Source organism: Parambassis ranga, chromosome 13 (assembly GCF_900634625.1).
Source record: "Parambassis ranga chromosome 13, fParRan2.1, whole genome shotgun sequence".
NCBI classification, from domain to species: Eukaryota; Metazoa; Chordata; class Actinopteri; family Ambassidae; genus Parambassis; species Parambassis ranga.
The window spans coordinates 2,836,828-2,862,553 of NC_041033.1; the positions used below are offsets into that span (position 1 = coordinate 2,836,828).

At 44.6% G+C, this 25,726-nt stretch overlaps 5 protein-coding genes and 1 long non-coding RNA gene across 11 annotated transcripts in view; 2 read left to right on the forward strand and 4 right to left on the reverse strand.

Annotated features, from left to right (window-relative positions):
• Window positions 1-312: 312 nt before the first annotated feature.
• Window positions 313-1,370, forward strand: LOC114445315 (uncharacterized). The gene is made up of 3 exons (XR_003671622.1): window positions 313-435; window positions 567-739; window positions 1,271-1,370. It is a non-coding gene; the product is annotated as an uncharacterized LOC114445315 (long non-coding RNA).
• Window positions 1,371-9,414: 8,044 nt separating this feature from the next.
• dhrs13b.2 (dehydrogenase/reductase (SDR family) member 13b.2) lies at window positions 9,415-12,462 on the reverse strand. Its single transcript, XM_028420281.1, has 8 exons — window positions 12,230-12,462; window positions 11,930-12,106; window positions 11,587-11,862; window positions 11,103-11,432; window positions 10,448-10,795; window positions 10,266-10,358; window positions 10,122-10,141; window positions 9,415-10,005 (listed from the first exon to the last, which is right to left on the reverse strand). The coding sequence occupies exons 1-8, from the start codon at window positions 12,273-12,275 to the stop codon at window positions 9,994-9,996; spliced, it is 1,302 nt and encodes a 433-aa protein (XP_028276082.1). The 5' UTR covers window positions 12,276-12,462; the 3' UTR covers window positions 9,415-9,993.
• A 176-nt stretch (window positions 12,463-12,638) lies between these two features.
• On the forward strand, window positions 12,639-17,522 carry gemin4 (gem (nuclear organelle) associated protein 4). Its single transcript, XM_028420552.1, has 6 exons — window positions 12,639-12,861; window positions 13,524-15,521; window positions 15,668-15,824; window positions 15,919-16,189; window positions 16,318-17,010; window positions 17,162-17,522. Exons 1-6 carry the CDS (start codon window positions 12,840-12,842, stop codon window positions 17,378-17,380), a joined length of 3,360 nt encoding a protein of 1,119 aa, XP_028276353.1. The 5' UTR covers window positions 12,639-12,839; the 3' UTR covers window positions 17,381-17,522.
• Window positions 17,523-17,874: 352 nt separating this feature from the next.
• Window positions 17,875-20,139, reverse strand: LOC114445045 (protein FAM57A-like). The gene is made up of 5 exons (XM_028419989.1): window positions 19,901-20,139; window positions 19,565-19,648; window positions 19,228-19,447; window positions 19,055-19,150; window positions 17,875-18,956 (listed from the first exon to the last, which is right to left on the reverse strand). Exons 1-5 carry the CDS (start codon window positions 20,020-20,022, stop codon window positions 18,666-18,668), a joined length of 813 nt encoding a protein of 270 aa, XP_028275790.1. The 5' UTR covers window positions 20,023-20,139; the 3' UTR covers window positions 17,875-18,665.
• A 133-nt stretch (window positions 20,140-20,272) lies between these two features.
• On the reverse strand, window positions 20,273-22,180 carry LOC114445239 (GTPase IMAP family member 8-like). Of its 2 annotated transcripts, XM_028420193.1 has the most exons (4): window positions 22,061-22,180; window positions 21,836-21,990; window positions 21,520-21,760; window positions 20,273-21,446 (listed from the first exon to the last, which is right to left on the reverse strand). In XM_028420193.1, the coding sequence occupies exons 2-4, from the start codon at window positions 21,980-21,982 to the stop codon at window positions 20,524-20,526; spliced, it is 1,311 nt and encodes a 436-aa protein (XP_028275994.1). In that variant the 5' UTR covers window positions 21,983-21,990; window positions 22,061-22,180; the 3' UTR covers window positions 20,273-20,523. The 2 variants fall into 2 exon arrangements, with proteins under 2 accessions (XP_028275994.1, XP_028275993.1); XM_028420192.1 differs by having other exon boundaries at window positions 21,836-22,125.
• A 1,539-nt stretch (window positions 22,181-23,719) lies between these two features.
• usp2a (ubiquitin specific peptidase 2a) overlaps window positions 23,720-25,726 on the reverse strand; it is a 35,838-nt gene continuing 33,831 nt past the window's right edge. For 3 of the 5 annotated variants that reach the window (XM_028419081.1, XM_028419079.1, XM_028419084.1), the window contains one exon: window positions 23,720-25,147. In XM_028419081.1, the coding sequence (XP_028274882.1) occupies window positions 25,063-25,147 (85 nt within the window). In that variant the 3' untranslated portion in view covers window positions 23,720-25,062. The remainder of the gene's footprint in view (window positions 25,148-25,726) is intronic. The other 2 variants (XM_028419080.1, XM_028419082.1) reach the window with 1 other exon arrangement.

Below are 25,726 nucleotides of genomic sequence, written 5' to 3' on the forward strand. Positions count from 1 at the left end.
TCTGCTCTGTGAGGAAGAGCATGAAGGCGTTCCTGGGCTTCCTGATGTACGGCTGTGACGATGGCTGGCCATCAAGGTCTTCTCTTTCTACAGGGACAAAACAGGAACAAAAGTGAGGAGACCAATGTGTGCGTGAGCGTGGACACAAGTAGGCTACATTATGACATTAAATACGATCATGATTCATCATGATTAGTCACATATTGTCCAAAAGCAGCATCAGCAACTTACCTTGATGTGGTGGGGAGGGGAGGAGCAGCAGCAGGAGGAGGAAGAGGAGGCTCAGGAGACACAGATGTCCATGTTGGACAGCAGCAGCCATGTTTAATCATACTTTGTTTGTGTGATTTACTTACGGTTCAATAACAGAAACCAGGACCACGTTGTCCGGCAGCTTCACCACTGGAAGTTGAACCTGAGGACACAAATGTGGAGGTGATTAGACAAGTTGGTGTCCTCTGTCTGCTAAAGTGTCATAAGGATCCTGCTGAGGCTCAGGTGTTTTTGTCTCTGTCCCTGACCTCCACTTTGTGTCTTACCTGTCCCTGGCTGGCTCCGTCGTCCAGCTGCAGGTGGGCGTCCGGTGCAGCAGGCACAGGAGGAGGAGGAAGGGGGTCGACTGCACCATCTGGAAACAGATCCTGAATCACTGCTTCAGGAGTGGAAACAGCCTCCGCCCACTCCATCTCCTGCACCATGCTGTCCAGTACAGGCTAGAGGTCCATTTCAAACTGTGCAGGTGACATATATGGATCAATAAACACAGTGAACTGTATTATAATTCAGCAATAATATCATTAAAAGTGGCTTCACCTTAACGTACAAATGAAAACGCTGCATCAATAATACTCCAACATGGTTTAAGGATTGTACATTATACTCAATCAAACATTTAGGAAGAATATTCATGTTCATCAGTTTTAAGAGGAGTATTTAGCTGTTACGGAGGTCACGTCACCAAATTGGTCTAAATCAGTGTATAGTGTCTGTTAGTACTTGCCAGAGGTGGGAGTGAGTCGCTCATGTGCAAGTCTCAAGTCATAATGGGCTAATGGGCTTCAAATTAAAATGCTCACAATGGCATGTTTAAAAGAAAAAAATATGTTGCTCGTCAAGTGTCCCTAAAAATATTGACTTTAGGAAAATTTATAATGTTAACAAAATCAATATTCTTCACTGACTCACGTAATAATGCAGCAATAGTTTGATATGTTCATATTACATGTTCAAATTAAACATTTACAAAGCTGATTATTCTGCATTTTAACAGGTTGTTAACGTCACCAAGAGCTCTACCGTCTCTACAGTCCCTGGGTCTCTGGTCTCTGTCACGCAGAGTGGAGTTCGGCACAATACCCGCAGACACACACACAGGGTATGTGCATAAATGTGCGATGAAGTTGCACTTATCACTCACTACTGTTGGTACTGACCAAGAAACTGACTGTATGAAGAACGTTGCTCAGATGTTAAGCTCCTCTGCAGCTGTGTTTTATCCTTCTACCTCTCTGATACTTGCACTGTTGCACTGTTGCACTGATGCTGTTCTCCGCGTTACTCCAGAAACGGCGTCATCAAAGGTACACCAAAGGTATACCTTTGATGACATCACTGTTATTTAAAAAATGCAGATCATTATATTAAAAGCATTCATCTGTTTCAAGTCTAAGTCATGGAAACCAAGTCAAAGTCGAGTCTTTTATCAGTGTTAGTCAAGCAGGTCTCAAGTCCTCAAATTTGATTTGTGTGTTGAATAGATTTTTGGCGGGGAAATGTAAGTGCTGCCTCCTGTAATTGGAAGACAGTTGTTTGGCCATGTGGACAGTCTGGTTCGGGGTGCGATTGTTAGAATTGGAACTTTCCCTTGTAGGCAGTAGGAACGTTTCTCCTTTTGGGATTCGTTCGGGGGACTTTGTAGTGTTGCGGTGAAAGCGGTTCGAGCAGTTGTCTCGGGAGCACGTCACTAGAAGTTGGGGGGTCGCTGTTGTACAGTTGCCTTTCTCACTCTAGTGGTTCCTAGTGCATAAATACCCACTGTCAGTAGCCGCATGAAGACTAGGGGAGAGCTTAGCAAGTTTTTGGCTAGGTAGTTAGCGGGATTGTTTCAATTCATTGTGCATCTCAGCAGTCATTAATGTGCTGTCATGGCCACAGTTTCACAATTAAACAAACTTGTCGTTGGCTGTCTGCTTTATGGTTACACTATTTGTTCTGTTGTAAAGATGGCTTCCCTATATAAGTCTGATTTATCAGCAAATAAAGAGGATTTTTTAAATTTATGAACAAGATTTATTAAAAAATAACAAAGTAAAATAAAACTATTTACAATAAAAATGTATAAAAAGTATTTACAGAAATAAACTCAGAGACTCTGTCTTCTTAGTCTGTAGAAACACAAACATGGTCAGTCCTCTGTGTCTACCTGCATCAAACAGCATTTTTACCTCTACTTTGCAGCTGCAGCCCTCCTCCTCACCCTCTTCCTCTTTTTGCCCTAAAATCAAGCACATCACACATATCACACTCTGTTTGCACTGTCTGTGGAGGAGTTGTGTGGTAGTTGTGTGTGAGCAGAGTGTGCTTACATACACTCAACAAAAATATAAACGCAACACTTTTGTTTTTGCTCCCATGTTTCATGAGATGGACTTGAAGATCTAAACTTCATTCCAGATACACAATATTACCATTCCTCTCAAACATTGTTCACAAATCTGTCTAAATGTGTGATAGTGAGCACTTCTGCTTTGCTGAGATAATCCAAATGAACATTCAATGCACGAGCAACAGATCTGGTTGACATTCCTGCTGTCAGCATGCCAATTGCACGCTCCCTCAATGCTTGTGGCATCTGTGGGATGCCACAAGCTGTTTTTTGCTGTGAGACAAAACTGCACATTTCAGGGTGGCCTTTTATTGTGGGCAGTTTGAGGTACACCTGTGCACTAATCATGATGTCAGATCAGCATCTTGATGTGGCACACCTGTGAGGTGGGATGGATTATCTCAGCAAAGCAGAAGTGCTCACTATCACACATTTAGACAGATTTGTGAACAATGTTTGAGAGGAATGGTAATATTGTGTATCTGGAATGAAGTTTAGATCTTCAAGTCCATCTCATGAAACATGGGAGCAAAAACAAAAGTGTTGCGTTTATATTTTTGTTGAGTGTAGTTGTCTGCTGTCGACCATCCTGGGTGCAGCTGGGCATGGAGCCGCCGCTCTGCCTCGGCCTCCTCATAATATTTAGCCTGCTCCTCCTTTGACAGTGTGTTCCACTGTGGACAGACGACAACTCGCTGTCAGCACATGTACTAAAACACAACTGCAGGCTGGTAGTCACAGTGATGTGTGTTTCTGCAGTGTGTGCGTCACAAAATCAGAAAAGCCTTGTTAATATTGGTGCCTGTGGCCATTAATTGAACTGCAGTCAGCATTCTGTGGCTCGTAGTGTCAGATCAGTGCTGGCTGATAGCTTCCAAAACGCAGTCTGAGTGGATGACAGCAGTTCAAACCAACTCTTGATCCAGAGTGTTTCTTACCTTCTGACCCACAGCTGCATTCACAGCCGCACTGCCCTTCATGCCCTTCTCAGCAGAGACTTTGGGCCTCTGCTCTGTGAGGAAGAGCATGAAGGCGTTCCTCGGTTTTTTTATGTGCGGCTGTGACGATGGCTGCTCATCGTGTTTTCTCTTTCTACAGGAACAAAACAGGAAAAACAAAAGTAAGGATACAAGATACCACTGTGTGCACATGTGAGGACACAAGCAGGCTACATTATGAGAACAAATACAATTCAAATTCATCTCTGGGAAGCTGTTCAGATGAATTAAAGCCCAATACACAGACAGAGATTATAATAATGATCACACAGACCTGAACACCTGATCATTGATGATTTCATCATGATCAGTCACAGAGGAAGAGGAGGCTACACAGCAACAAGCCTGTAGGACAACTGTCCGCTCCTTTAGACAGAGACACAGATGTCCATGTTAGACAGCAGCAGCCATGTTTAATCATACTTTGTTTGTGTGATTTACTTACGGTTCAATAACAGAAACTAGGACCACGTTGTCCGGCAGCTTCACCACCTCCACAGTGCTAGTGACAGTTCTGATTACTGTGTTACTTCAAAAAGGGTTTAGTAGGATGTAGTGTTTCATTTTGAAGGCTTCTTGTGTTTTATACTCAGCCCTTCCTCTTGTCTGATGCTGCTGTTTCCAACAACCAAACAACATGTATTAGTGTGTTTATCCAGGGTCTTACTGTGTTTCTGGGTGAAGCCTCCGCTGCTGCTGTGGAGCTGCTGCAGGAGGGGGCAGGGGACTCATGATGGTACTGCAGAGAGACAGGGAGGATTGAGCAGACATGACACACTCAGACTCTGCCTTTTTGATGTGGAAATAACTGAATGGTCAAAATTCAGATTTGTGTGTGGGTCAGGTGTTAAACTCTTCTGAATCTTCGACTGTCCTTTAAAAATTTGGGGCAGTATGGACATGATGGACGAAAACTTTCTGCCCCCCGGTTCTCTCTGGTATACCGGCTTACCTTGTCCGTGTTCCGCCTCTACCTGCACGCAGAGGGCGTAGACGCCGAGGAAAACGCAGTGGCAGACAGGTGAAGCTGAAAGCGTGCTTGGCGTGCTCTCCTGAGGCCTCTTTGGAATACTTTGGATCCGACTGTCGCCGTTGTGTCGGCTGAACCCGAATTAACCGGTGCCTGAATTAACTGGTGACCATGTTGGTGCATTACAGATGTAATGTGGGCGTGTCTCTGCAGGACCCGTTTCTGTTCAAACCAGGAAGTAAACATCGGGAGTTCTTCTTCCATAAAATTCTATCTTTACTCGTTTTAGGAGTAACAGTGAACGTGACCATGTCGGCCAGCATGTAACAGCATGTTCAACGTCCTCAGCTGTGTGGAAAATAAATATATTATGAAGCCAAATTTAAAAAGAAAACGTGGTCACATCTTGAACCACTGGAGGTTTGTTAACAGGGTCAATAGAGACCATACATAGCACCTGCTAGTTATGGTCGGGTAGATTTTCTATGGCCGTGATTGTTGATTCCTGAACCCCAGGAACATAATCTTGGAATATACTTGAATAATAGTTCTGATTGTGTCTGTTATTAGAAGACAGAATCCACGCATCCTCTGTGGATGTAGGCTGTCACAGTTGAACCTGGCTGTGGAGGTGTGGACCACGGCGCTGCGTGGGATTCAGCCAACATTCATTGGGTCATATCAGTGCTGTACTCTTAACTTTTATGTGTAGGTTACACCACAAATCAACAGTGTACTACACAAACGCTGCTGATAATGTTAACAATATAACCAACTGAAGATTTGGGCTCAAATTGCGATGTTGAGACTCTCTCCTCTTATTTTAACTCAACATGGCAAACTGTGCTCGATGCTGTGGCTCCACTAAAAACGAGGCCTTCCAAACCCAGACCTAAGCTGTGGATAAATGATGCTACACGCGCTGCCAGGCCGAGTGCAGGAGAGCAGAGCGAAAGGAAAGGACAAGCTACAGGTGTCTTTCCAGATGTTGAGGGACAGCTGGCGTTTTTATCAGAGAACTGTTAAGGCTGCAAAAACCAAATATCTTTCTGATATTATTTTATCTTATTGTCACGATCCTCGTGTTTTGTTTAAAACTGTAAATTCTGTTCTTAATGCTCCACAGTCATTTTGCTTGGAGAATTCCACTGAAGTATGTGAGAACTTCCTGAGCTTTTTTTTTATCAACAAGGTTGTGAGCACTACGGCCCTGATTACTCTCCCTTCTTATGATCCTTCCATCTCTGTCACATGCTCGGCTGTGTTCAACCAGTTTGAGCGTGTCAGCCTGCCCTTTCTGAGAGACATAATGGATCATATGAAACCAGCTGGGTCTCCCTGTGATCCAGTCCCACCTCGTCTTTTTAAAGAGGTCTGCTCTACTCTGGCACCACATTTGCTTAACATCATAAACAGCAGTTTGTCAAGTGGGAGTGTACCTGTTTCTAATGCTTTCTAATTTTAGGCCAATTTTTAAACTCCCATTTCTTTCTAAAATTCTGGAGAAAATTGTCTACTGTCAGCTGAATTCTTTTTTAGAGGGGCACCACATTCTTGAGATGTTTCAGTCTGGGTTTAGAACCCGTCACAGTACGGAGTCAGCACTGTTGAGGGTTTTTAATGATGTTCTTTTAGCTTCAGACGCGGGTCACTGTGTTGCTCTGGTTCTGTTGGACCTAACAGCGGCCTTCGATACAGTGGACTATCAGATCCTCTTGTCTCACCTGGAGAACTGGGTGGGCATCCAAGGTGGTGCTTTAGACTGGGTCAGGTCCTACCTAACAGGGAGAACCTTTTGTGTACAACTTGGAACAGCGGAGTCACATGCAGCACCTCTCAGGTGTGGCGTTCCTCAAGGCTCTATACTTGGCCCTTTTCTCCCTGTATATACTTCCTCTTGGATCTATTTTCAGAAAGCATGGTGTCACATTTCACTGTTATGCTGATGACTGTCAAATTTATCTGCCACTAAAACAGGGAGAGGCTTCTTGTGTAGACAAACTTTTAGACTGTATTGCAGCGATGGATGCCATTGAACTTTCTCAGCCTGAATGACGAATAAACTGAAGTCATGTTGTTCGGCCCTTGTGATGCTTCCAAAATTCATGTGGATCTGGGTCCTCTGAGTCAACATGTGACACAAACAGCCACAAATCTGGGGGTAAAAATTGACAGAGGTCTGAAATTTGATCAAATCAGTTGTCAAGTCCAGTTTTTATCATTTACGACAACTAGCCAAAGTCAAGCCATTTTTATCAAGACATCACTTTGAGATTTTAATCCATGCTTTTATCTCATGTAGACTTGACTCCTGTAATGCACTTTATGTTGGGCTCAGCCAGACGCTGCTGTCTCGTCTGCAATTAATTCAAAATGCTGCAGCCCGACTTTTAACAGGTACCAAAAAATTTGAGCACATCACTCCGGTTTTAGCTTCCATTCATTGGCTCCCAGTGCATTTTAGGATTGATTTTAAAATTCTGTTTTTAAATGTCTTAATGGCCTCGCCCCACAGTATCTGTCCGACCTGCTTCAGCCATACACTCCCTCACGCTCTCTCAGGTCGGCAGATCAGTCTCTTTTAATAGTCCCACAAACAATCTAGAGGTGATCGTGCTTTCGCAGTCACTGCCCCCAAACTATGGAACAATCTGCCCCTGCACATTAGGCAGGCTGACTCTCTTGTAGCTTTTAAATCCTCTTTGAAAACATACCTTTTCTCCTTGGCTTTTAACTCAGTCTGAGATGTTGACTTTTACTGTTTTATGTTTTTACTATGTTTTTATTGTTTTTTTATCTTCATGTGTTTTATATGCTTTTGTATTTGTGGACAGCACTTTGGCCAACTGGGTTGATTTTAAAGTGCTCTATAAATGAAGTTGAGTTGAGAGTTGAGTTGAGTCTCCTCTGATGTGAACTTACCGGCATCCTCCAGGGCCCAAGTGGCAGACTGTAGCTCACACCAACTCTCACCAGGAATCTGCAGACACAAAAGAAAACAGCAGTGAGAGACTGAATGGACTCTTTCGGGAACAAAAAGCACTCACTGACTGGGTCTGCAGCATAAACAAGAAGCTCAGACTGTACAGAGGACATCTGAGTATGTCAAACTCTGATGGATGGGTTGTCACCGACCTCAGCAGGGTCCTGAAGGTGGATTCTTGTCCTGACTTCTTCGCGCCACAGCCACAGGTGAAATCCAGTTCAACCTCATACAGGGACATCATGCATCATCATCTTCAGTGACAACTCACAGACTGTTCACCAAAATGGAACCCAGTGTTATTTACCTTAGTAATATTTACCTCCTGGGAGGCTCCTCCTCTTCGTCCTACTGCTCTTCACCTCCTCACTGGTCTTTCCCAGTGCAGCAGCCAGAGCTGGATCGAGCTGCCAGCAGCCAGACGCCTTCTGCAGGGAGACCTGCTGCAGCAAAGGGTCTCGAGGAGACTGGGAAGTTGTAGCTTCAGTATCCTACCTTGTCGGGGGGTACAAACAGGACCCATTGAGCAGTTTCCAACTCACCCTCTGACCTCTCCTCTACTCTCCTTAGTCTGGATCATACTGGTAATACCGTCTCATAATCTGTGTTAACTGTCTCGCTCTCTCTCTCTCTTTGCAGGTCTCAAGACCTGCATACTGACCTGCAGTCCGGCCCCTGATCTCTCCTGTGCTCATTGACTTCACTAGCCCCCGCTGCTCATCTTTGCTTTGATTACTATCAAATTACTATTACTACTTATGGACTGACGATATATATATAGATGTCCATTATAATATAATCACTGTTTCATCTTGCTGTCATGTTTGCTCTGTACTGTATCATGTTTGCTCCTCTCTCTCTCTCTCTCTCCTTCATCCTCTCTGTGCTGTCTCCCTCTTCTTCTCCTCCTCTACCCGGCCGACTAGCAGCAGGACTGGTTCCCCCTTAAGTTGACGGGTCCTGCTCAAGGTTTCTTCCTCCTAAAGGGAGTTTTTCCTTGCCACAGTGCTCTTAGGGGGGTTCCTGTGAAGCACTTTGAGACAATTTCTGATTGTAATATGCGCTATATAAATAAAACTGAAAACTGAAGCGAAGTATAGAAGGAGACATGTTGAGTCTTTATAGGTTTTTGGTTAAACTGTATTTGGAGTGTGATTATTTTGACATAGCATATAGACACACAAAATGAAATAAATAAGTCTACCCCAATCATCATCCAGAGACACGTCAGAGTATCTGGATTTCTTCGGGGAACCCGAAGACTCAGACACACACATATCTTGTGAGACACACTAATGATTCTGTCCCATGGTGGGGACAAACACAGATGGGACCAAACAACAAAACTTTGCCTTTAACAACAACAAGCACAACTGTGTAGTTCATTGTTGATTGAGCTTACTGTTTGAAAGCAATCTATCAGCAGAGAAGATAGACGGTTGGTAACATTAGCATACTGTTGTTGGCTGTGTGTGCTGTAGCTTCACGTTGAACATAAGTTAGTTGAACAAAACTATATATACATTAGCATATTACTGCTGGAAATTGGCCACAAATGAACAGCAGAACAGTGTGGCACGTCAAAGAACAGCAACACAACTGATTTGATTGCATTAGTATATTTTATGTAGTGCCAGATACTCCCTCTGGACACCTCCTTGGCCAAAAACGTCCCATTGACTTCTATTCAAAGCACATTTTCTAATCTCACTGCCTTTACAGTATAAAAAACATGCATTCTGCAACCATCAGCCTCTTTCCTATTGTAGGCTGATACATGAGATTTTTGTATTTTTCCAGTCATATAATGGAGCCATAAATCTACCAATGTCTGAACAAAGGACAAAGGTACATCATATGATTTTCTCATCCCAAGCTTTTATTTTGCTCTCATTTCCTGCTAAAACAATGTAAAACCTCAGCAGGTTTTTCAGATGTTTTAGAATCACTGCAGCTTCTTCTCATTAAAACACATTTCGTTGTTTCCTTGTAAATAAACAACCTTCCATTTCCATCCAGTATTAACTGAATGATTTGTTGATGAGAACCTGCCGTTTAGTGGCTCTGAGAGCTCTGACTGCTAATATCCACTTTGCTTCTAACAACAAGAAATCAAGCTGAGCGAGCTGTATGTTAGCCACGCTGTGTTTACGTAGCATGCAGATCAGACATGTGTCATGTTGCACCACAGCACTAGTAGTGGTCACAAACACCATAAGGTGCATTTCAGCTGCTGCTGTTGCTTTCTTGCCATGTTAGCAAGTGTGAAATTAAATTCAAATCAGTGCAACGTCAAAAAAAAAAAGTTTCACAGAAACCCAACTTCACCAAAAAGAAAAACTTAAATCAAATATCTAAGATCTTCTACAATAAAAATCATCCAGACAGACAGATCGCCTTCACTGGTACTTGTGATGCTCTTCTTGGGCCACCGAGGCTATCTTATTTTCTGTTCAGGAAAGACACACAAACAAGCATTCAGATAACAACACGCACACATTTTAAATATTATTTTACAATGCTGAGATCAACAAATAAATAAATGCAACTGTTGGTAGCACTTACATATGCTGACTGTTTTCTTGCTGTGGGGCAAATAAAAACAAATATTCACACATATGTCACAGTATGGTTATTCTAACATGTTAAATCACTCATAAGGAAACATTTTGATTTATTATTTTGTATTATGAGGTTCCCTGCTCTCACCTGACTGAAGGTAGCACAGCATCACACACAGGACCGCCAGCAGTGAGACCAAAACAAAGCCAATGGTGAGATAAAACATCCAGCTGCTGGGCTCTGAGCAGAGACAACAGACACGGTCATGCACCTCTGCTGCCACTGTGTGGTGAATCACAGTACTACAGCACACAGGGACTTTCTCTTACCCTCAACACTCAGGATGAAGCTCTTTCTGATGGGCATTCTCAGGGACTGATGGGAGACGCTGCATGTAAACTGTTTCCCCGAGTCTCTGAGTGTCGCCTGGAGGTAGAAGAAAGCCGCCACAGAGTAGGTCTGGTCTGGGTTGTGTTTGTGGCTGGACAGCAGGACATTCTTGAGCTCCCTGGGGAGAGGGGCACCGACCCTCCGACCTGACGCTGCAGAGTCCTGCTCAGTCCAAACTATCTCCACATCCAGAGGGAAGTAGCCCTCTGCTTCACAAACAACTTTCTGTTCACCGCCCTCCTGCAGTGACACAGTGGGTCCCACATTGAGGGAGACTCGAGGAGGCTCTGTAAGTTAATATACAGAGAAAAGAATGTGTAAAAAATGCACATTTCTGAGAATATTCAAGATTTTCCTTGTATGTCAGTGGAGCATTTCTAAAGTGAAGATATTTAGGAAGAACTGAGCAGAAGTGTGGCTTCAGAGGAGTAAAAATAAAAGAGAAAGTAGGAGTTTCCTCTGGAAGAAGTATTTGCTTCTACCGCTGTGACTTCTACACTCTAACACCACCAGCTCTGCTGCTGCCTGTTCACTAAAATTAGCTCCACAGATCATGAAGATCTGATTCTAGTACTCTCAAGATTATCCGCTCACCTTCAATACGCAGGTTAATGTCCACACTTGTGAACAGAGGAGTCACAGACACAGAACAAATGAAGGTTCCTTCACTGCTCATCTTGGCGAAGGGGAGGGTGTAGGAGACATCTCCACCTGTGAGGGTCTTCACCCCAACCCCAGTCCCCTGCGTCTGCCCTGTGCGGCTGTTGTGGCTGAACAGTTTAATCCTGTCTCCGCGATATTGCCAGTGCCACTCCACAGTGACGTTGGGTCCCTTGTGGTCCACACCAAACTGACAGTGGAGCTTCTGTTGTGACCCCAGGCCCGCTCTCACTGATGGAGTCTGTGTTTTAATGACCAAGGCAACTATGGAGACAACGATGGTAGAGAGATGAACAACTGATGTAAGAAAAAAATGGCTCATACAGTTGGAGATAACATTATTAGATTTATTGTTACATTTTCATAGGGGGGTTCATAATTTTGCCTCCAACTCCTTATAGTTTCATGCTTTGTTTACCTGAGGTGGTCAGTATCTCTCTGTCTCCAATAGCAGACCAGCGGCGGTAGTCCTGCTGTCCTGGTGGGGGCTGGTCAGTGGGCTGTCTGAGGAACCCGGTGACAGTGAAGAGACCCTTGCTATGTCTAAGGGTGCAGGTGAACCAGAAGTTGTAGTCCTGGGCCCCGATGACAGGCCAGCGGACATGGATGCCCTCCGTACTGTATCGACGCAGCTCACACTCCAGCTGATCTGCCTCCACCCCCTCCATGTACCTCCGCAGGTCCAGCTTAGACCCTACAACAGAACAGAGTGTTCAGTGTTAGTTCTCAGGGCTCTGCTCCTGCAGGCTGCAGTAACTCACCTGTGATCAGGAACGTGATGGCATGTGGATTAACAGGAGCCTCTCCTTTCTGACCAAACTGCAGCATAGCCTCTCTGGGCATGTGCTGAGTCTCAGTGTGTCCCTCTTTATTCACAGACACCTGCTCATCAGTGAACTGACAGGGCAGCCATGGAATCTGAAGGACACACCGCACACCTGAATGACAGACACACAAGACAGGCACGCTTATGAGTTTATTATTCGTAATTCAACAATTGAGCTACAAGCTCCAAAAACTTCACAACATGCAAACATCTTTAAGTAGCCTAAACGTCTTACCTGCACACAGATACAAGTAAATAAGTATTTTTAAGATGAATCCCATAATGATTCATTGGCACTTTCCAGCTTGATTCGCCTTGTTGCTCGAACAGTCCACTGATGTCGACACTTTCACTTTCAATTTAAAGGAATAAAAACTCCCCTTGCAGTCCTTCGCATCACGTGACGTGCAGCAACATAAAATACTATACAATATTTCATGTGTCTACACTAAACGTTTGAAAACAACGCCCGGGATAAAGCGTGCTGCTCCAAACACATTAACGTAAACATGGGGGGAATTCGAAAAGGCGCTTTCTATTTTACGCCAGTGGACTTGCAGTACTTCACCTATCCTGACGAGGCGCTGTGAGGAAACACTGCCCACATGAGAGCATCCGGGTTCTCTTTGACGCCTACACGCTGATGCGGAATAGCGGAAGCGCTTCATACGAAACTGTTGACATGCTTGAGGGACGTTTCTACCTGAATAAGCTTCATAGAAATATAATGTAAAACTTAAGGAGTCAAACAGTCACACTTTGACAGCTTATGAATGGAAACGGAAAAAACGGACTAAATTTAGCAAACTTGCTAGCTTACCTGCTTTTAGCAACATTGAGCAGCTATGACTCAGATGATGAACAAAGGTAACGCCAACTTTTTGTACACTTGTGACTATATTTTATTCACACGCTATTGCGTCTAATTTATGTATTTTTTAATTTCAACTTGTGCTAAAATATGCTTCGAGTACGGTGGCCGAGAGAGTTCAGCGCACTGCCGCTTAAGAAATCATAAGCGAATTAAGAAAGCACCTTCAGGGTAGATGATGGTAACAACACAATAAATACACAAAAATGCTGTAAATACCGACACACGGCGCAGCGGAAGTTTTTTCAGGGGCGCTAAAGGATGACGGACCTGCTCGGAACCATTCGTATTAGGGGGTTCTGGCTTTCGAAGTTATTCAAGTGTACCAATCATCAGTAGTGATGGTTTATGCTTTACCAGCATCAGTGAGACATTATTTATTAGCCTTTTGCTTACCGTTTGCGTGTCTCGACAAGGTCCGTCACCTTTTACGGTCCCTGGAAACATTTCCGCTGCGTTCAAATATTTGCAGTGCATATGTTGTATATATCGTAAGACTATATATGTTGTAATACTATAAGAATGAACTTGTGTGCAGTAACAGTTGGGTTTGAGGTATAGACAGATATTTTCCTTATTTTATTTTTTCTGCTGTTTTAACCACAGTGATTAGAGCGTTCTTCTGAGAAACCTTTCTTTGACCCTTGCTCTCTTTCAGATTCAGCTGTCCTCCAGGGAGCTTTCCTCCTTGCTGATAAGCTGTGTTCTCCTTCGTCCCTGTCCTCCATTCAGAAGGCTGACTGGAGTCGTGTTGGACACCTGTTCCTGGAGGCCCTCAGAGAAGTTGGTGGTCTGGATGAACTCGACGGTGGTCCCAATCCAATCGCTGTGAGCTGGAAGAAGAAGACACTTTGTGTTGTGTGGCTGAAGCTGCTGAGCAGAGAGGCTGGAGAGGACGTTGAGACAACATGGAAAGAAAACCCTTTCTTCTCCCTCCAAAACAGCCTCCCTGAGGTTAACCAAGTCGTCCTGCTGGAACTGGTGAAGTCGACGGCAGCTGCTCATTTTTTTGCCAGTTTCCTCCTATGTCTTCCTCAACCTCAAATCTGTGCAGAGCTGGAAAGGCTGGTAGAGCATGTGAGGAGCAATCCCGTGACAGTGGAGGACATCCAGCTTTTTCTGGAGGTGTGGTGGGAACTATGGAAAGGCAGCGATGAACAGAAGTTAGGAGAAGAGAGCCTAGAGGCGATGTTTACCAATCAGGTGGCCCGTCTCTCCTCTACGTCCTCCGGTGTGTCCCCTCAGGCAGCAAAGAGGATAAAACTAGACATAGTAGATTTACCAGCTTCACTGCCGAACACTGACGTTCTGCACATTTTTCTCAATGCACTTAAAGACATGAAAGCTCATGTATCCTCAGCAGACCTGTGTTGCCAGTCTCTGTTCATTTCTCTCAATGCTCTTTACACATCCTTCCTTATAGACAAAGAAGTTGTACTGCCAGCCAAAGAGAAGATTAACATCCTGTCTAAAGTCATCAGCATGCAAAAAAAGAGTCATGAGAAACTGAGTCCTGAACTTATTCGGGAGGCTCAGAGAGATTTGCGCGCTTCTATCACACCATCTCATTTTCAGCCCATCTGCATAAATCTGAGTGAGGCCTTCAAGATTATAACTGAACTTATACATTTTTGGCAAAACAGGGGACTTCTTAAAGAGTGCTCCAGTTACTCTGCCTTCCAACTAGAGCAAAGTGTCCAGAGGGTGCTGACAGCTCTCGACGGAACAGAAGCACCTGAAGCTGTGACTGAAATAGATGATGGAGAAACAGTGAAGAAAGCACTCAGAGGTTTGCTGAGTTCACTGGCTCTCACTGCTGTCGAAAGCAGCCCAGAAGTGAAGGCAGAGGTCACCACCACCATCATCAGTCATCGCCTGGACAGCTGTGGGGACTTTGCAGTGTTTTTCGCCGGCGAGACATCATGGGCAGCTTGTGATGAACGCTGGGTGGACTGCCTGGAAAAAAACCAAGCAGCCTTCCGGCAGCATGACACGCTCATCAGCCTCTCCTCCACCCTCATGAGTAAACTCCACAGCCAAAGCTCAGACGTGAGCCAGTGCAGGAAACTGATGAAAATCATTGCAGACATTTTCTCCCAACTTTCCTTAGAAGAAAAGAACACAGTGCTGGCTGCCATGCTGAGATTGTCCAGCAGGGGGTTCTTTGGGTGCTCCGTCCCCTCTGCTATGACTGAAGGGTTCGAACAGGAGCTCAACATGGCCTTCAACTGCATCATCCAAGGAAGAGGAGGAACTTCACAGGGAAATCTAACCACAGCCGCTTCTTTAGTAGCAAGAGTGGCCTTTCAGAACCCAGAGGCGGCTTTGAGGTCCTGCTGCCACTCAGCTATTTTCAATAAAGGAGCCTTTTCTCTGATGGCTAAGATCCTGCAGCAGCTGCCTGGACTGCGAGGTCAGAGGGGAGGAAAAGACGAAGGAGAGGACGTTGGGAGTGGCAGCAGTCTGCTCTGCAGGTGTTTACAGGAACTGATCGGAGCCAAGTCCCTGTCAGACAGTGAAAAAGAACAGCTGCTGAAGTTTCTGGGTCTGCTGATGACACCGGTCAGCACAGCTGAAGAAGGAGAAGAGAGGCTCAGCTTTCTGTGTCCTCAGGAGGTCGTGAACAGCTTTGTCCTGCCTAACCTCTCCACTGTGGGTGAGTATTCTGCTGTGTGGTTCCCACACATTAGCGCTACAGAAACCTTTACTGAAATTAACTAAAAACTGTCAAATGTAATGGAGTAAAAGACTGCATTGTTAAATAAAGTTGTGATGTAATTTCCTGTCTGTGTGTTCCTGCAGGTCACAGCTCTATTGATGTGGAGCTGAGTCTGCAGCTTCTCCACACTGCTTTGTCTGTGGATGTCCACAATCCAGCTTCTTCTCCTCACTGGGTGCTTGACTGCTCCCCATTCCCCCTCCTCTACGTCCTGGCCCAGCTTCACAACCAGACTCACAGGTTTGTTTGACAAGTCCAGATCCAGCATTATGTCACTGCTTTGCTCCCAAGCTCTTCGCCCATTCATGACTTCCACCATCATATCTTATTGCAGATGCTGGGCGCAGCCACCAGAGAGCGCTGTGCACCACTGGTCCATGGACACCAAGGAGTTGCTGGTGTCGGTGCTGACCACACTGGGGCAGGTGGTGGGTGTAGAGGTGGCGGCAGCACCCAGCAGCTGGTCCAGAGCTCTGTTCTGGCTGTATAACAAGATGGAGGAACTGGACTGGACAGTACGGTTCCACCTGAAGCCTGTGTGGGGGGAGCACTTTAAAAATGAGGTGCCCTCCTCTCTGCTAGCCGTGTGTGATCTTCCTGAACAGGTGGGAAGCCTGTGGACTTCATATATAAAGATAATCATCTGTAGTTTACTCTTGCAGTGTGTTTGCAGTTATTGACACAAAAATGCCAACTTTTGTTCAAATATTGTTGTTGTTTGTGTCCTCTGTAGGAGTGGTCAGGTTTGGACCTCCCTCAGTATGGGCAGGGTACAGGTCTTTTAGCCTGGATGGAGTGCTGCTCTACATCTGACTCCCTGCAGTCCACCATGCTGTCCTGCCTCTCTCTGGACCAGCAGAAGCCTGAACATGTCAACATGTTCAGCAAAGGTCTGCTGGTGGCTCTGACCCAGACCCTGCCCTGGTGCTCCATCTCTCAGTGGACCAGGCTGCTCGGAGCCCTGAGGGAGCTCATCACCTCTGGCTGCCTCCACGTCCCCTTCTCCTTGGAGTACGTAGACTATCTGCCCCTCCTGGACCTGAGGAGGTTTTCATGCGAGCTCCGTCTGTCTGTCCTTCTGCTTCGAGTCCTCCAGCTGCTGTGTGGGTCCAGCTGCTCCCACTGGCTGTCAGCAGATGGCTGGGGCCACGTCGGAAGGCTTTACGCCCATGCTGTGAGGGACATGATGAACTCAATAAAAGCCAAGCTGCCTCCCCCTTCCTCTGGCACTTTGACAGCTTCAGAGTCTCCTGAAGTACCAGCACGTAGAGACTCGGATCTGATGACTGACGAGGCTTTGACAGAAGCAGCAGGATCTCCTCTGACATTGAAACAGTCACAAATAGAGGAGGATGTGGGGACAGCTCCCAGCCAGGAAGTCCTGTTCGTTCTCAGCCAGCTCTTCTGCCATGTTCAGCACATCCAGGTAGGAACTGTCACCATCTGTGGAGAAGTCCTTACTTGGATTGGCTGGAGGTTTTAACACACCAATCTCCAGATTATGTTACAGTTTTTTTCTTTCAAACTGATAGCAGTCATCAGGATTAAGGTCTTGTGTTAATATTTCTTTCTCCCAGGTGATGATGCCTGGAGGCCAGTGTGAACCTCTGTTCCTCTCCAGTCTGGAGATTCTCAGTCACTATCAGGCCATCATGGCCGCCTTCCCTGAGAGCTCCAGCCCGCTGGAGAGCGATAACACCCGCCACTTCTTCTCCACCATCACAGACAACCTGGAGAATCGGGAAATGAAGGCTGTGCTGCAGCAGAAGATCGCTCAGCTAGTGTCAGCTGCTTGACACACACATGATTTTTCATGTAAAGACTAAGTTTGCGTGAACACTTTAAAACTCTGAGCACATTAACTGATAAAAGAAGAACATGTTGTACTCGTTTAAGAAGTTACAGAATATAATTTGAATAAAAATCCAGTATTTCACAGCAAATGTCTCCAACTCTGCTTCAGTTACTTTCATTTCCACTAACAGGATGTGAGATAGTATGCTAATTTGGACTGGCGGCTACATTTGCAATTTAATTACTGATTTATCTACTGTACACTCAAGGCACTTTGTGTTTTGGGGATATGTGGAAATCAGCCCCTCATCAAACACTTCACTCACTATGCATAATTTAATTTTATTAATTTAAAAATGAGTTTAATTTGTACAAAAATATTCTCTGTAGTTTTACAATCCACTGCTTCAACACAAAACTTAAAGACAGAATCACAGTTCAAAGCCACACAAAGTAGTGCAAAACAATTCAGTCCATCTGTGATGAATACGGATATAACTGACAGGTTTTTGAGCTTAAACTATAAAATTATAATATTAATATTTGAAGGGGTGATACAGGGTGTATTATATCAAATATAGATCCAAATTAAAGATGGCGTTGCTTTTAAAATAATGAAACTAATTTTGATGGGAAAAGATTACAAATACATTAAAATGCAGACCTATGTTTTCTCAATAAAATATTTTCTTTTTTAAGAAACAAAGTTCACATCTTCGCAGGAGGAATTTGTATTTCAGTTGAATCACCATATAAAACCTATTTAATAGCTGTACTGAAGTTACTTTCACACATTTCTTTACTGACTCAAAAGTCAATTAAAACATTATGGAACCAGAGGAAGGAGAAAATACTGAATGTCTGAAACTGAAAGCAGAGATGTGTCAGTCTCCTCAAGTCCAATTTATTTCACAAGGTAGAGAACCTTGAGGTTCCAGCAGCAAGCTGCATTCATGTAACTCATCCAGCAGGTCATCATGATTGCTATTGGATCATTTCTACACAGGAACACCTGTGGTACCTCTTGTTGGCCTGAGGGCACATTAAATGCTATGTCGATTCACTAGACCACCTTAAGTTACAAAGTGGTACTGCAACAGAGTACAAGCTGTGGCTGGTAAGTCAGCATGCTAACCTCTACAGCTATGTTTGCATCTGCAGCACAGTCTGAGGCATTCATTATATTTTAGAGTTTAAACCAGAATTATTACAAATTCAACCTTTAGATAAAATATTTAAGCTGTATTTTGTGCGCGCTTTATTCTCTTACTATGACACTAGTCACCACTAGTCAGTCCTCGGCCTGTCTTTGTCCACCTGCCCTGTCTTCTGCCTCAGGTAGAGTCTGTTTGCTTTCTTCACCAGCAGGATGAACCAGTAGATCTGTGGAGCCAGGATCACCAGATTACCCACATTGCAGTGCAAGGGCAGATGAAAGGGCACTTTGTGCAGAGGAACCCCAAACTGCTGGCCGTACATCCAGTACATGAAGGGGAAGATCAGGATCCGACACACGAAGAAACTCAGGAGGACAATGACACCATTGACTCTGTGCAGCTTGGTGTTGTCGAGGCCCAGCTGGGGTTTACAGGAGTAAAGACACAGAGAAATGTGTAGCTTTACACTTACATGTAAAATGTTTAAACAAAAATAATGAGGCTGTTCAAATGACTCACCTGAATGAGAATCTTTCCCATGGAGACGAAAGGGGTGCTGAACTCTGTGGTAAACAGACAGCCGATGAAGAAATCCCCCAATCCTCTTCTGAAGAACTGTGATTCACACGGTTATAGTCCTTATCACACATGTAAAGCCTTTGATTAATACGGACAATGATTCTCCTCCTCACCAGAGTGATGGGCATGAATATGAACAGCAGCGCCGCATGATGCAGCACCAGCATCAGGTCCTTGGTGAGGAAAGCCCTCACTGTCTGCAGAGAGTGACCACAGGGCACACTGGAACGACCTCTGACCCTCTGAGTGTGGTAGTGGGTCAGATACATGGCAAATATGTCAAAGGCCATGTACGGAGCTCCAAACAAAACAAACCCATTGACCAGCCAGTGACTGTTTGAACAGACAGACGGTATTATCACTAGATCAAATAAAGTCACACACATCTTCATTGACTTATTTTAAGTGCTGTAAATGTTCCTTATATAAATGTAGTGGTGTTTGACCCACCTGTCAGTCATGACATCCCTGCAGGATGTAACCACGGTGACTCCGGCTGCTGTGGCCAAAGATGCATGGATTGCAGAGACCAGCCTGAAGAATAACCACAAATGTGTCATACTGTTATCAGACAATTACATAAAAACATTACTTTGTGGAAATGTATTTACATAAATAATAATGTTATCTTATTATTATGTTTTGCAGGACATTTTTCAGGCACAACCTTATTTCATTACATTTAAGCTGAATTTTTCAGGTATGTCTTTTCACTAATGTCACGCACTAATTCAACATCCATAGGGCACATGAGTTTATATGGTGGAGTTTGGTGGAGGTGCTGACCTCTCACTGACAGAAAGCACGTCGGCGTCGCTCCACTGTGTGAAACAGAGTTTCAGCGTCTGTCTGAAGATACAGAAAAGTCCGGGAAACACCACAGCGCCGCACAGCAGGCCACAAAACATCCTCCTTTCCCTTGAACACGGCGCACGGCCTCTGCCGTCAATTCACACCACACAGAAGCGACAAATCATCTGTAAGCTAACAGCTGTTAGCGTGTTAGCTTGGCTTCCTGTCCTCTGTAAACTTCCCCGTCAGTTTCATTTGGAGGATTTTTATTGGCCGAAGGAGAAGCGCTGTAAACCAATAGAAACCATTGACCTCAAATAACATTCTACGCCCAAATAGTCAGTATTTCTTTATTTATTGGTATTATTCAGAGGCAAACCTGAGTCTGGACATTTTGTAATAAGGTTATATAATCACAATGAATATGTTTTGATGCTGCCTAAACTCAAAATATGGCTACAGGATTGGAGTTTAAAGGCAGTGGTGTAGGAGAGAGATGACAAGGATGTAAAAACTCAGGGAGGTACATTTTTAGTATCAACACAAACAAGGAAAAGAACTCACAAAGTAAAATGGGTTAGAGGTGAGTTCATGTATAGGACGGTGTGTTTGTGTTGCTACAGCCGCTCCACTTTCTCTAGAAGCTGATGTACTTGAGTCTTGTCGTTCATATTTGCAGCAAACACATGATGCCGGCGGCCACATCTGTCCAGTACCCACTGCAGCGGCTGCCCCTTCTTCTGAACGTAGCTCTCAACTGTCTTTCCATGCAGCAGGTCTCCATACGTGAACAGCACCACAGTTCTGCTCCACACATCCGTCCCCAGCACGCTAAGGTATGTCTCCACCGCTCTCCTGTCTCTGTCTCCAAATGAGTCCACGGGCACAGCCAGCAGGAACATCACTTTGCTTCCCATGGGGCAGAGTGAGGGGCTCTGCCTGACCTCCTGCCGTACCTCCTCAGGATTGGCCAAACCGAACAGGCTCCACCCGGGGGTGTCCACCACCGTCACGGGCCACCCTAATATGTTCCCATGGCCAACAGAGCACCGCTGGGTCTTTAGGCTGACCTGAAACTGTTCTCTGTCCAGGATGATGTTGCCTGCTGAGCTCTTCCCTGACCTTCTCCTTCCTAGCAGGATGAGACTGAGGGCCGGTTTCCAACCAGCTGGGAGTCCTGCAGTCACACACACATTACTGGCTCTGATTGTGGGCGGGGAATAAAAGGGCCTACCTCTGGGAATATATGAGGTCATCCTCCCATCATGCATCTCTGTCATCTCTATCTCCTCTCTCCTCCTCCACCTCCTCTCCTCCTTCATGGTTATTTCATGTCTCAGCTGCATGTACATCCTGTACCGGGTCTCCCTGGGCATGTTTACGTCCTCCACTAGCTTGTGGATTTTCTGGAAGAGCTCTGCGACCTGAGCTTCTGAGGCGCTGGACAGGGTAGTCATCACCTGGTACCTGTTTCCGCAGCGCTCCAGCAGCCACTGCAGACTATGACCCTGTCGCCTTATGTACTCCTGGATAGGCAGAGCTGCAGAGTCACAACACGTAAAGACATGAGAACATGAAGAAGAAACACACTGAAGAGGCAGTTCTTGTCTTACCGAGCTTGTCCACGTGGGTGAACAGGACCATAGCTCGCTGCCAGATGGGGATTCGAAGCAGCATGAGCTGGGCCTCCATGGCTCTCCACTCCTCAGGGCCGAAGGAGGCGGAGGTGGGCAGCACCAGCAGGATGACATGAGGCTCCGGCTGGCACAGGGTCAGACCTCTGACGATCTGCCTGGACATGCTGTCCGGCGTCCTGGAGTGGGACAGCCACCCTGGAGTGTCCACCACGGTTACCTGACCCAAATAAACCCACAGTGAGTAAAAAAGGTTTAAAACACACACATAATGACAAACTATCAACACACGGACCTGGATTCCTAAATTGATGGCGCTTTTCTTGCAACTTCGGGTGGTTTTGTTGTGAAAGTCTCTCCTGCCGAGGATGGCGTTTCCTGCTGAGGTTTTTCCACTCTGTTTCTCACCCAGTAGCAGCACAACGACATGGGAAAGGCTCATCTCCGGACCTGATAAACAACTTCCATTCATACACAACCAAACACAACTTTGCACATTCCCCAAAAAGAACAGGTTTACCTTAAGAGAAAGCCACGAGGCTGAAAGTGTCCACCTGAAATCTCTTCCTGCTGTGAATGACTAAAAAAAACACATAATACAAGCAGGCGTGCCTGTGCCAGGCAGCAGGCTCAAAGTTCAACAGGCTGAGGAGTTCCTGAGAAGTGGGTTAGGTCCCTAACATAACTCAACATATCAGCTGACGTTACAAAGCAGAATGACAACACTTCAGAGTTTCAGAACACCCACTCATATTTGAAATCAGAGTCTATCGATGTGTGTTTTTAATGGTGGATTCACAGGTGTAATTTCCGTAAGGAAACATGACTTAAATTCACAAACGAACCCTCTCCTTGTTTGTAATAAAAATAAATGGTAGAAACATAGATGATAATGTAGAATAACCGTCCTCTCTCCCAACTTAAACATGCTTCTCATATTCACAGTGAGCTCTTGTATATATCTAATTGAATATAGAGGTCAAGTGTTTTGTAAATTCTGCTTTTATTCATGTTTATACTATCGCACCTGTTTTGATTCAGTGTTGCTGTTTTTCTAATACATTTAAGGAAATAAGGAGCAGTTTTAAAATGTCCATTTAATTAATGCAAGTGTATGTTGGAACACAGCAGGTCTACTGAGTCTGTTAACATGTGACAATTAGACCACAACCCATCAATTATTAATATAATGGAATGGATGGAATCTGTGAACGCTGTTTTGCAAACTTAAACTCTGCTTCTTCCAATTCTGCAGCTTCTGTGTCAGCACATGAAGTGACACTGAAACATCAGTTGGATATGATGGATGTTCTTCCTGAACAGCAACGAATGCATATTGAGTTCACGTTTGGTTTCAGATTAGTCCTCCCGGTGTGACATGAGGGTCTCAACCGACTGAACCTATTCCTGGCTCCCGGACATTTCTGTGGCCTGGGATCACTCTGCAAGGCTCGGACTGCAGAAATAGGCCATGTACGGATAACGGAGCAGCAGGAAGTAGGCCACACTTCCATAACATCACTGAGCAGTCCATCAAAAGGAATGGTGTGTGTGTGTGTGTGTTGCACCAAATTGTGACTATACAAGCAATTTCCCCCTGGGATTAATCAAGTATTTCTGATTCTGATTATCATATACACTGTGCTGCAGGAATGTATGGTAGCTGTTACTCAAACACAGAAACGGAAATGATCATTTCAAGCTTTTCAAGTCATTTTCAAGTGTACTGAGATTTCACTTTTCCTTGTTTCAAGATGCAAACACTTAGGAAAATAACCTTCCACAAACTTTCCTCCTGCACTTTCATAGTAAGGCAACAATGTTACATTGATCCTTTTTGTCCTGTACATATGGTACAATAAAGTTTTACTTTGAACTGAATAAAAGCAACAGATGTTAAAATGTTAAATTGTATTAGAAATAGAATGCAGTAAATTTTTGTTTTATGTTATAATTTTGCATAATTATTCTGGTGTTTACCTGCGTCAGCTCCACCCGTTTACCCTTATTTGGACTAGCTGTGCACCTGTTTGATGTTTGTCTATATTTCAGCTGAACATTGAGTTTAAACTGCGATTCCCTACCTGTCCACTAGTCACCACTACACCTGTCGGCACGAGTGAGTCCTGTACGCCCCGCAGCTCCATCATAATAACAAAAAAGGGACAAAGACACAAAGTAAAACCACTGTTTTGTTGACTTTAATTCATATATATATACATATATATATGTATATATATATATATATTTATTTATATACTCATGTGTTTGACTGCCACTGTTAAAAAGTGTGACTCATCACATTATCACCTGTAAGCATAAATAATCACTTTTTTTTCTCTCTTGAAACCTGGTAAATAAACCAACTGAAAACAGTTATGGGTCATTTTCAGCACCATTGAATAGTACATTCTCTATATTGCATCGGGATATAAAAATATACAGATATAGTGTTTTGTCTTCTTTAAAACATTCTTTCCGTGTTGTTCAATGGCATGAAACAAGAGAGGAAGAAAAGACCCCATACTGACAACGAGGATTGTTATCGTTATTACCGTCTATATTATTAATCCTTAGCAGATCCCGACTGGACTGTCCATTCATTCATTCACAGCACTTTTAAAACATCAGTAGCAGCCACACGTGGGAGAAACAAATTAAATAAAACACAAGTCAGAGGGTAGTCCTCTCAAACATGTAACGCTCACAGTGCCACCGGCCCTCCCAACCACTTCCAGAAAGAGAGAGAGAGAGAGAGAAGATGCTAACAGAGGCGTGGGAGTGCTGCAGTGCAGTGGGAGGGAAAGCTGTGAAAAGTGAGCAGGCCGGTGGGCTGCAAGCTCTTTGTAACCGTGACCAATCCTGTTACAGTTTATCCAAAGTGGTGATGATGCTCATTGTACTTCTTCACTAATAACCCCCTGCCCCGACAGTACAACAACAACAGAAATGAAAAAAAAAAAAAAACATGATTTCAAAGCAGAAAAAAGTCCAAAAAAATACAACAGCTTAAATGGTTTGAGGCAAAGAAGAGAAGAAGCAAAGGCGCAGTCAGGGTGACAGTTCTGTTTGCAGTGCATAGAGAGGGACGTTCGACATGGAGACGGATTTACCTGGTTGGTTGGTCTGATGGGATTATTGCCCTGTGTCAGCCTCACACACGCACACACACACACACACACGAGCACACACTAATAAACGCACACCACCGCCCAGGATGAGCGAGACACAGAAGTACAGACAGAGGGGGAGAGAAAGCAGGGCTGGTTGATCAGGTTCCTGTGGTTTCTGGAGGGTTCCCCCACTCCAGCTCCCTCCGCAGAGAGATGCAGCCTCCAAGCTGGCAGAGGCGGTGTATGTGTCTTTTATGTGTGTGCGTGTGATAAATGTCCAAATCAAAGTCCAAAACAGGCCAGGCTCCAACAGCAATCTCATTTTGTGATCTGTCCTTCCATCCATCCTGTCCTGTCTCTTGGTCAGGCAGTCAGAGTGGTGCCGCGGCCCGCTGTCTTCCAGTAGGCTTCACATCCGTGAGGAGGAAGCCAGCTCGTAGAACAAGACGTAGGCGTCGCTGCTGCGCACTTGGCTTGACGACATTGGCGTTACTCTGAAGAGAGAGATGGAGAGGGAGAAGATAAGGTTTAAACCGTATGCCAGCTTCCATAGGATTTAATTAGGTGAGCTGCAGCAGGTGCTGCTGATCATCAGTCCTTGATGAACTGATCGTCAGCCATGTGCACAAAGATTACCATCACCCTTTGAGCAAGTTAGCATGTTGCTAATTTATCATTGCCAAAGTTTACATAAAGGATCATCTAATGTGCATGAGACAAACCGCAGTGGACTTTATTTCACTAAGACAAAATCTTGAAATGTGTTTGTGTGCTCCATCCTAACTAGCTGACATAAGGCAGCTCAATATTCTCAAAAGAGGAAAACCTGGGGTATATTTAGGCAAACGTATTATTACAATATGTTTTAACAGGTGGCATGAAACATTAAACTTGTAAGTGTAATTAAACCTGACAATAAAAAAATGACATACCGCTATATTCATTTTACACTGCTACTGAATACATCTCTTATTCAGGCCTAAGGTTTTCTCCGTATAAGCGCACGTTGCGTGTTAAGCTATCCCCCCGGCAGCACAACACATGAGGTGTACTCGTGTGTGAAAAAAGCAGCA

Coding starts and splice junctions, on each gene's coding strand:
- gemin4 (XM_028420552.1), top strand. CDS start 12,840: ATGACTCAGATGATGAACAAAG. Junction 12,862..13,523: donor GACTCAGATGATGAACAAAG/GTAACGCCAACT, acceptor GCTCTCTTTCAG/ATTCAGCTGTCCTCCAGGGA. Junction 16,190..16,317: donor TGTGTGATCTTCCTGAACAG/GTGGGAAGCCTG, acceptor TGTCCTCTGTAG/GAGTGGTCAGGTTTGGACCT.
- LOC114445239 (XM_028420192.1), bottom strand. CDS start 22,012: ATGAATGGAAGTTGTTTATCAGGTCCGGAGATGAGCCTTTCCCATGTC. Junction 21,761..21,835: donor CCATCAATTTAGGAATCCAG/GTCCGTGTGTTG, acceptor TATTTGGGTCAG/GTAACCGTGGTGGACACTCC. Junction 21,447..21,519: donor CACCCACGTGGACAAGCTCG/GTAAGACAAGAA, acceptor GTGACTCTGCAG/CTCTGCCTATCCAGGAGTAC.
- LOC114445045 (XM_028419989.1), bottom strand. CDS start 20,022: ATGTTTTGTGGCCTGCTGTGCGGCGCTGTGGTGTTTCCCGGACTTTTC. Junction 19,649..19,900: donor GTGCTTTCTGTCAGTGAGAG/GTCAGCACCTCC, acceptor GTTATTCTTCAG/GCTGGTCTCTGCAATCCATG. Junction 18,957..19,054: donor TGGGAAAGATTCTCATTCAG/GTGAGTCATTTG, acceptor TGTAAACCCCAG/CTGGGCCTCGACAACACCAA.
- dhrs13b.2 (XM_028420281.1), bottom strand. CDS start 12,275: ATGGGATTCATCTTAAAAATACTTATTTACTTGTATCTGTGTGCAG. Junction 11,863..11,929: donor CATCACGTTCCTGATCACAG/GTGAGTTACTGC, acceptor GTTCTGTTGTAG/GGTCTAAGCTGGACCTGCGG. Junction 10,796..11,102: donor CATTAACCTGCGTATTGAAG/GTGAGCGGATAA, acceptor ATTAACTTACAG/AGCCTCCTCGAGTCTCCCTC.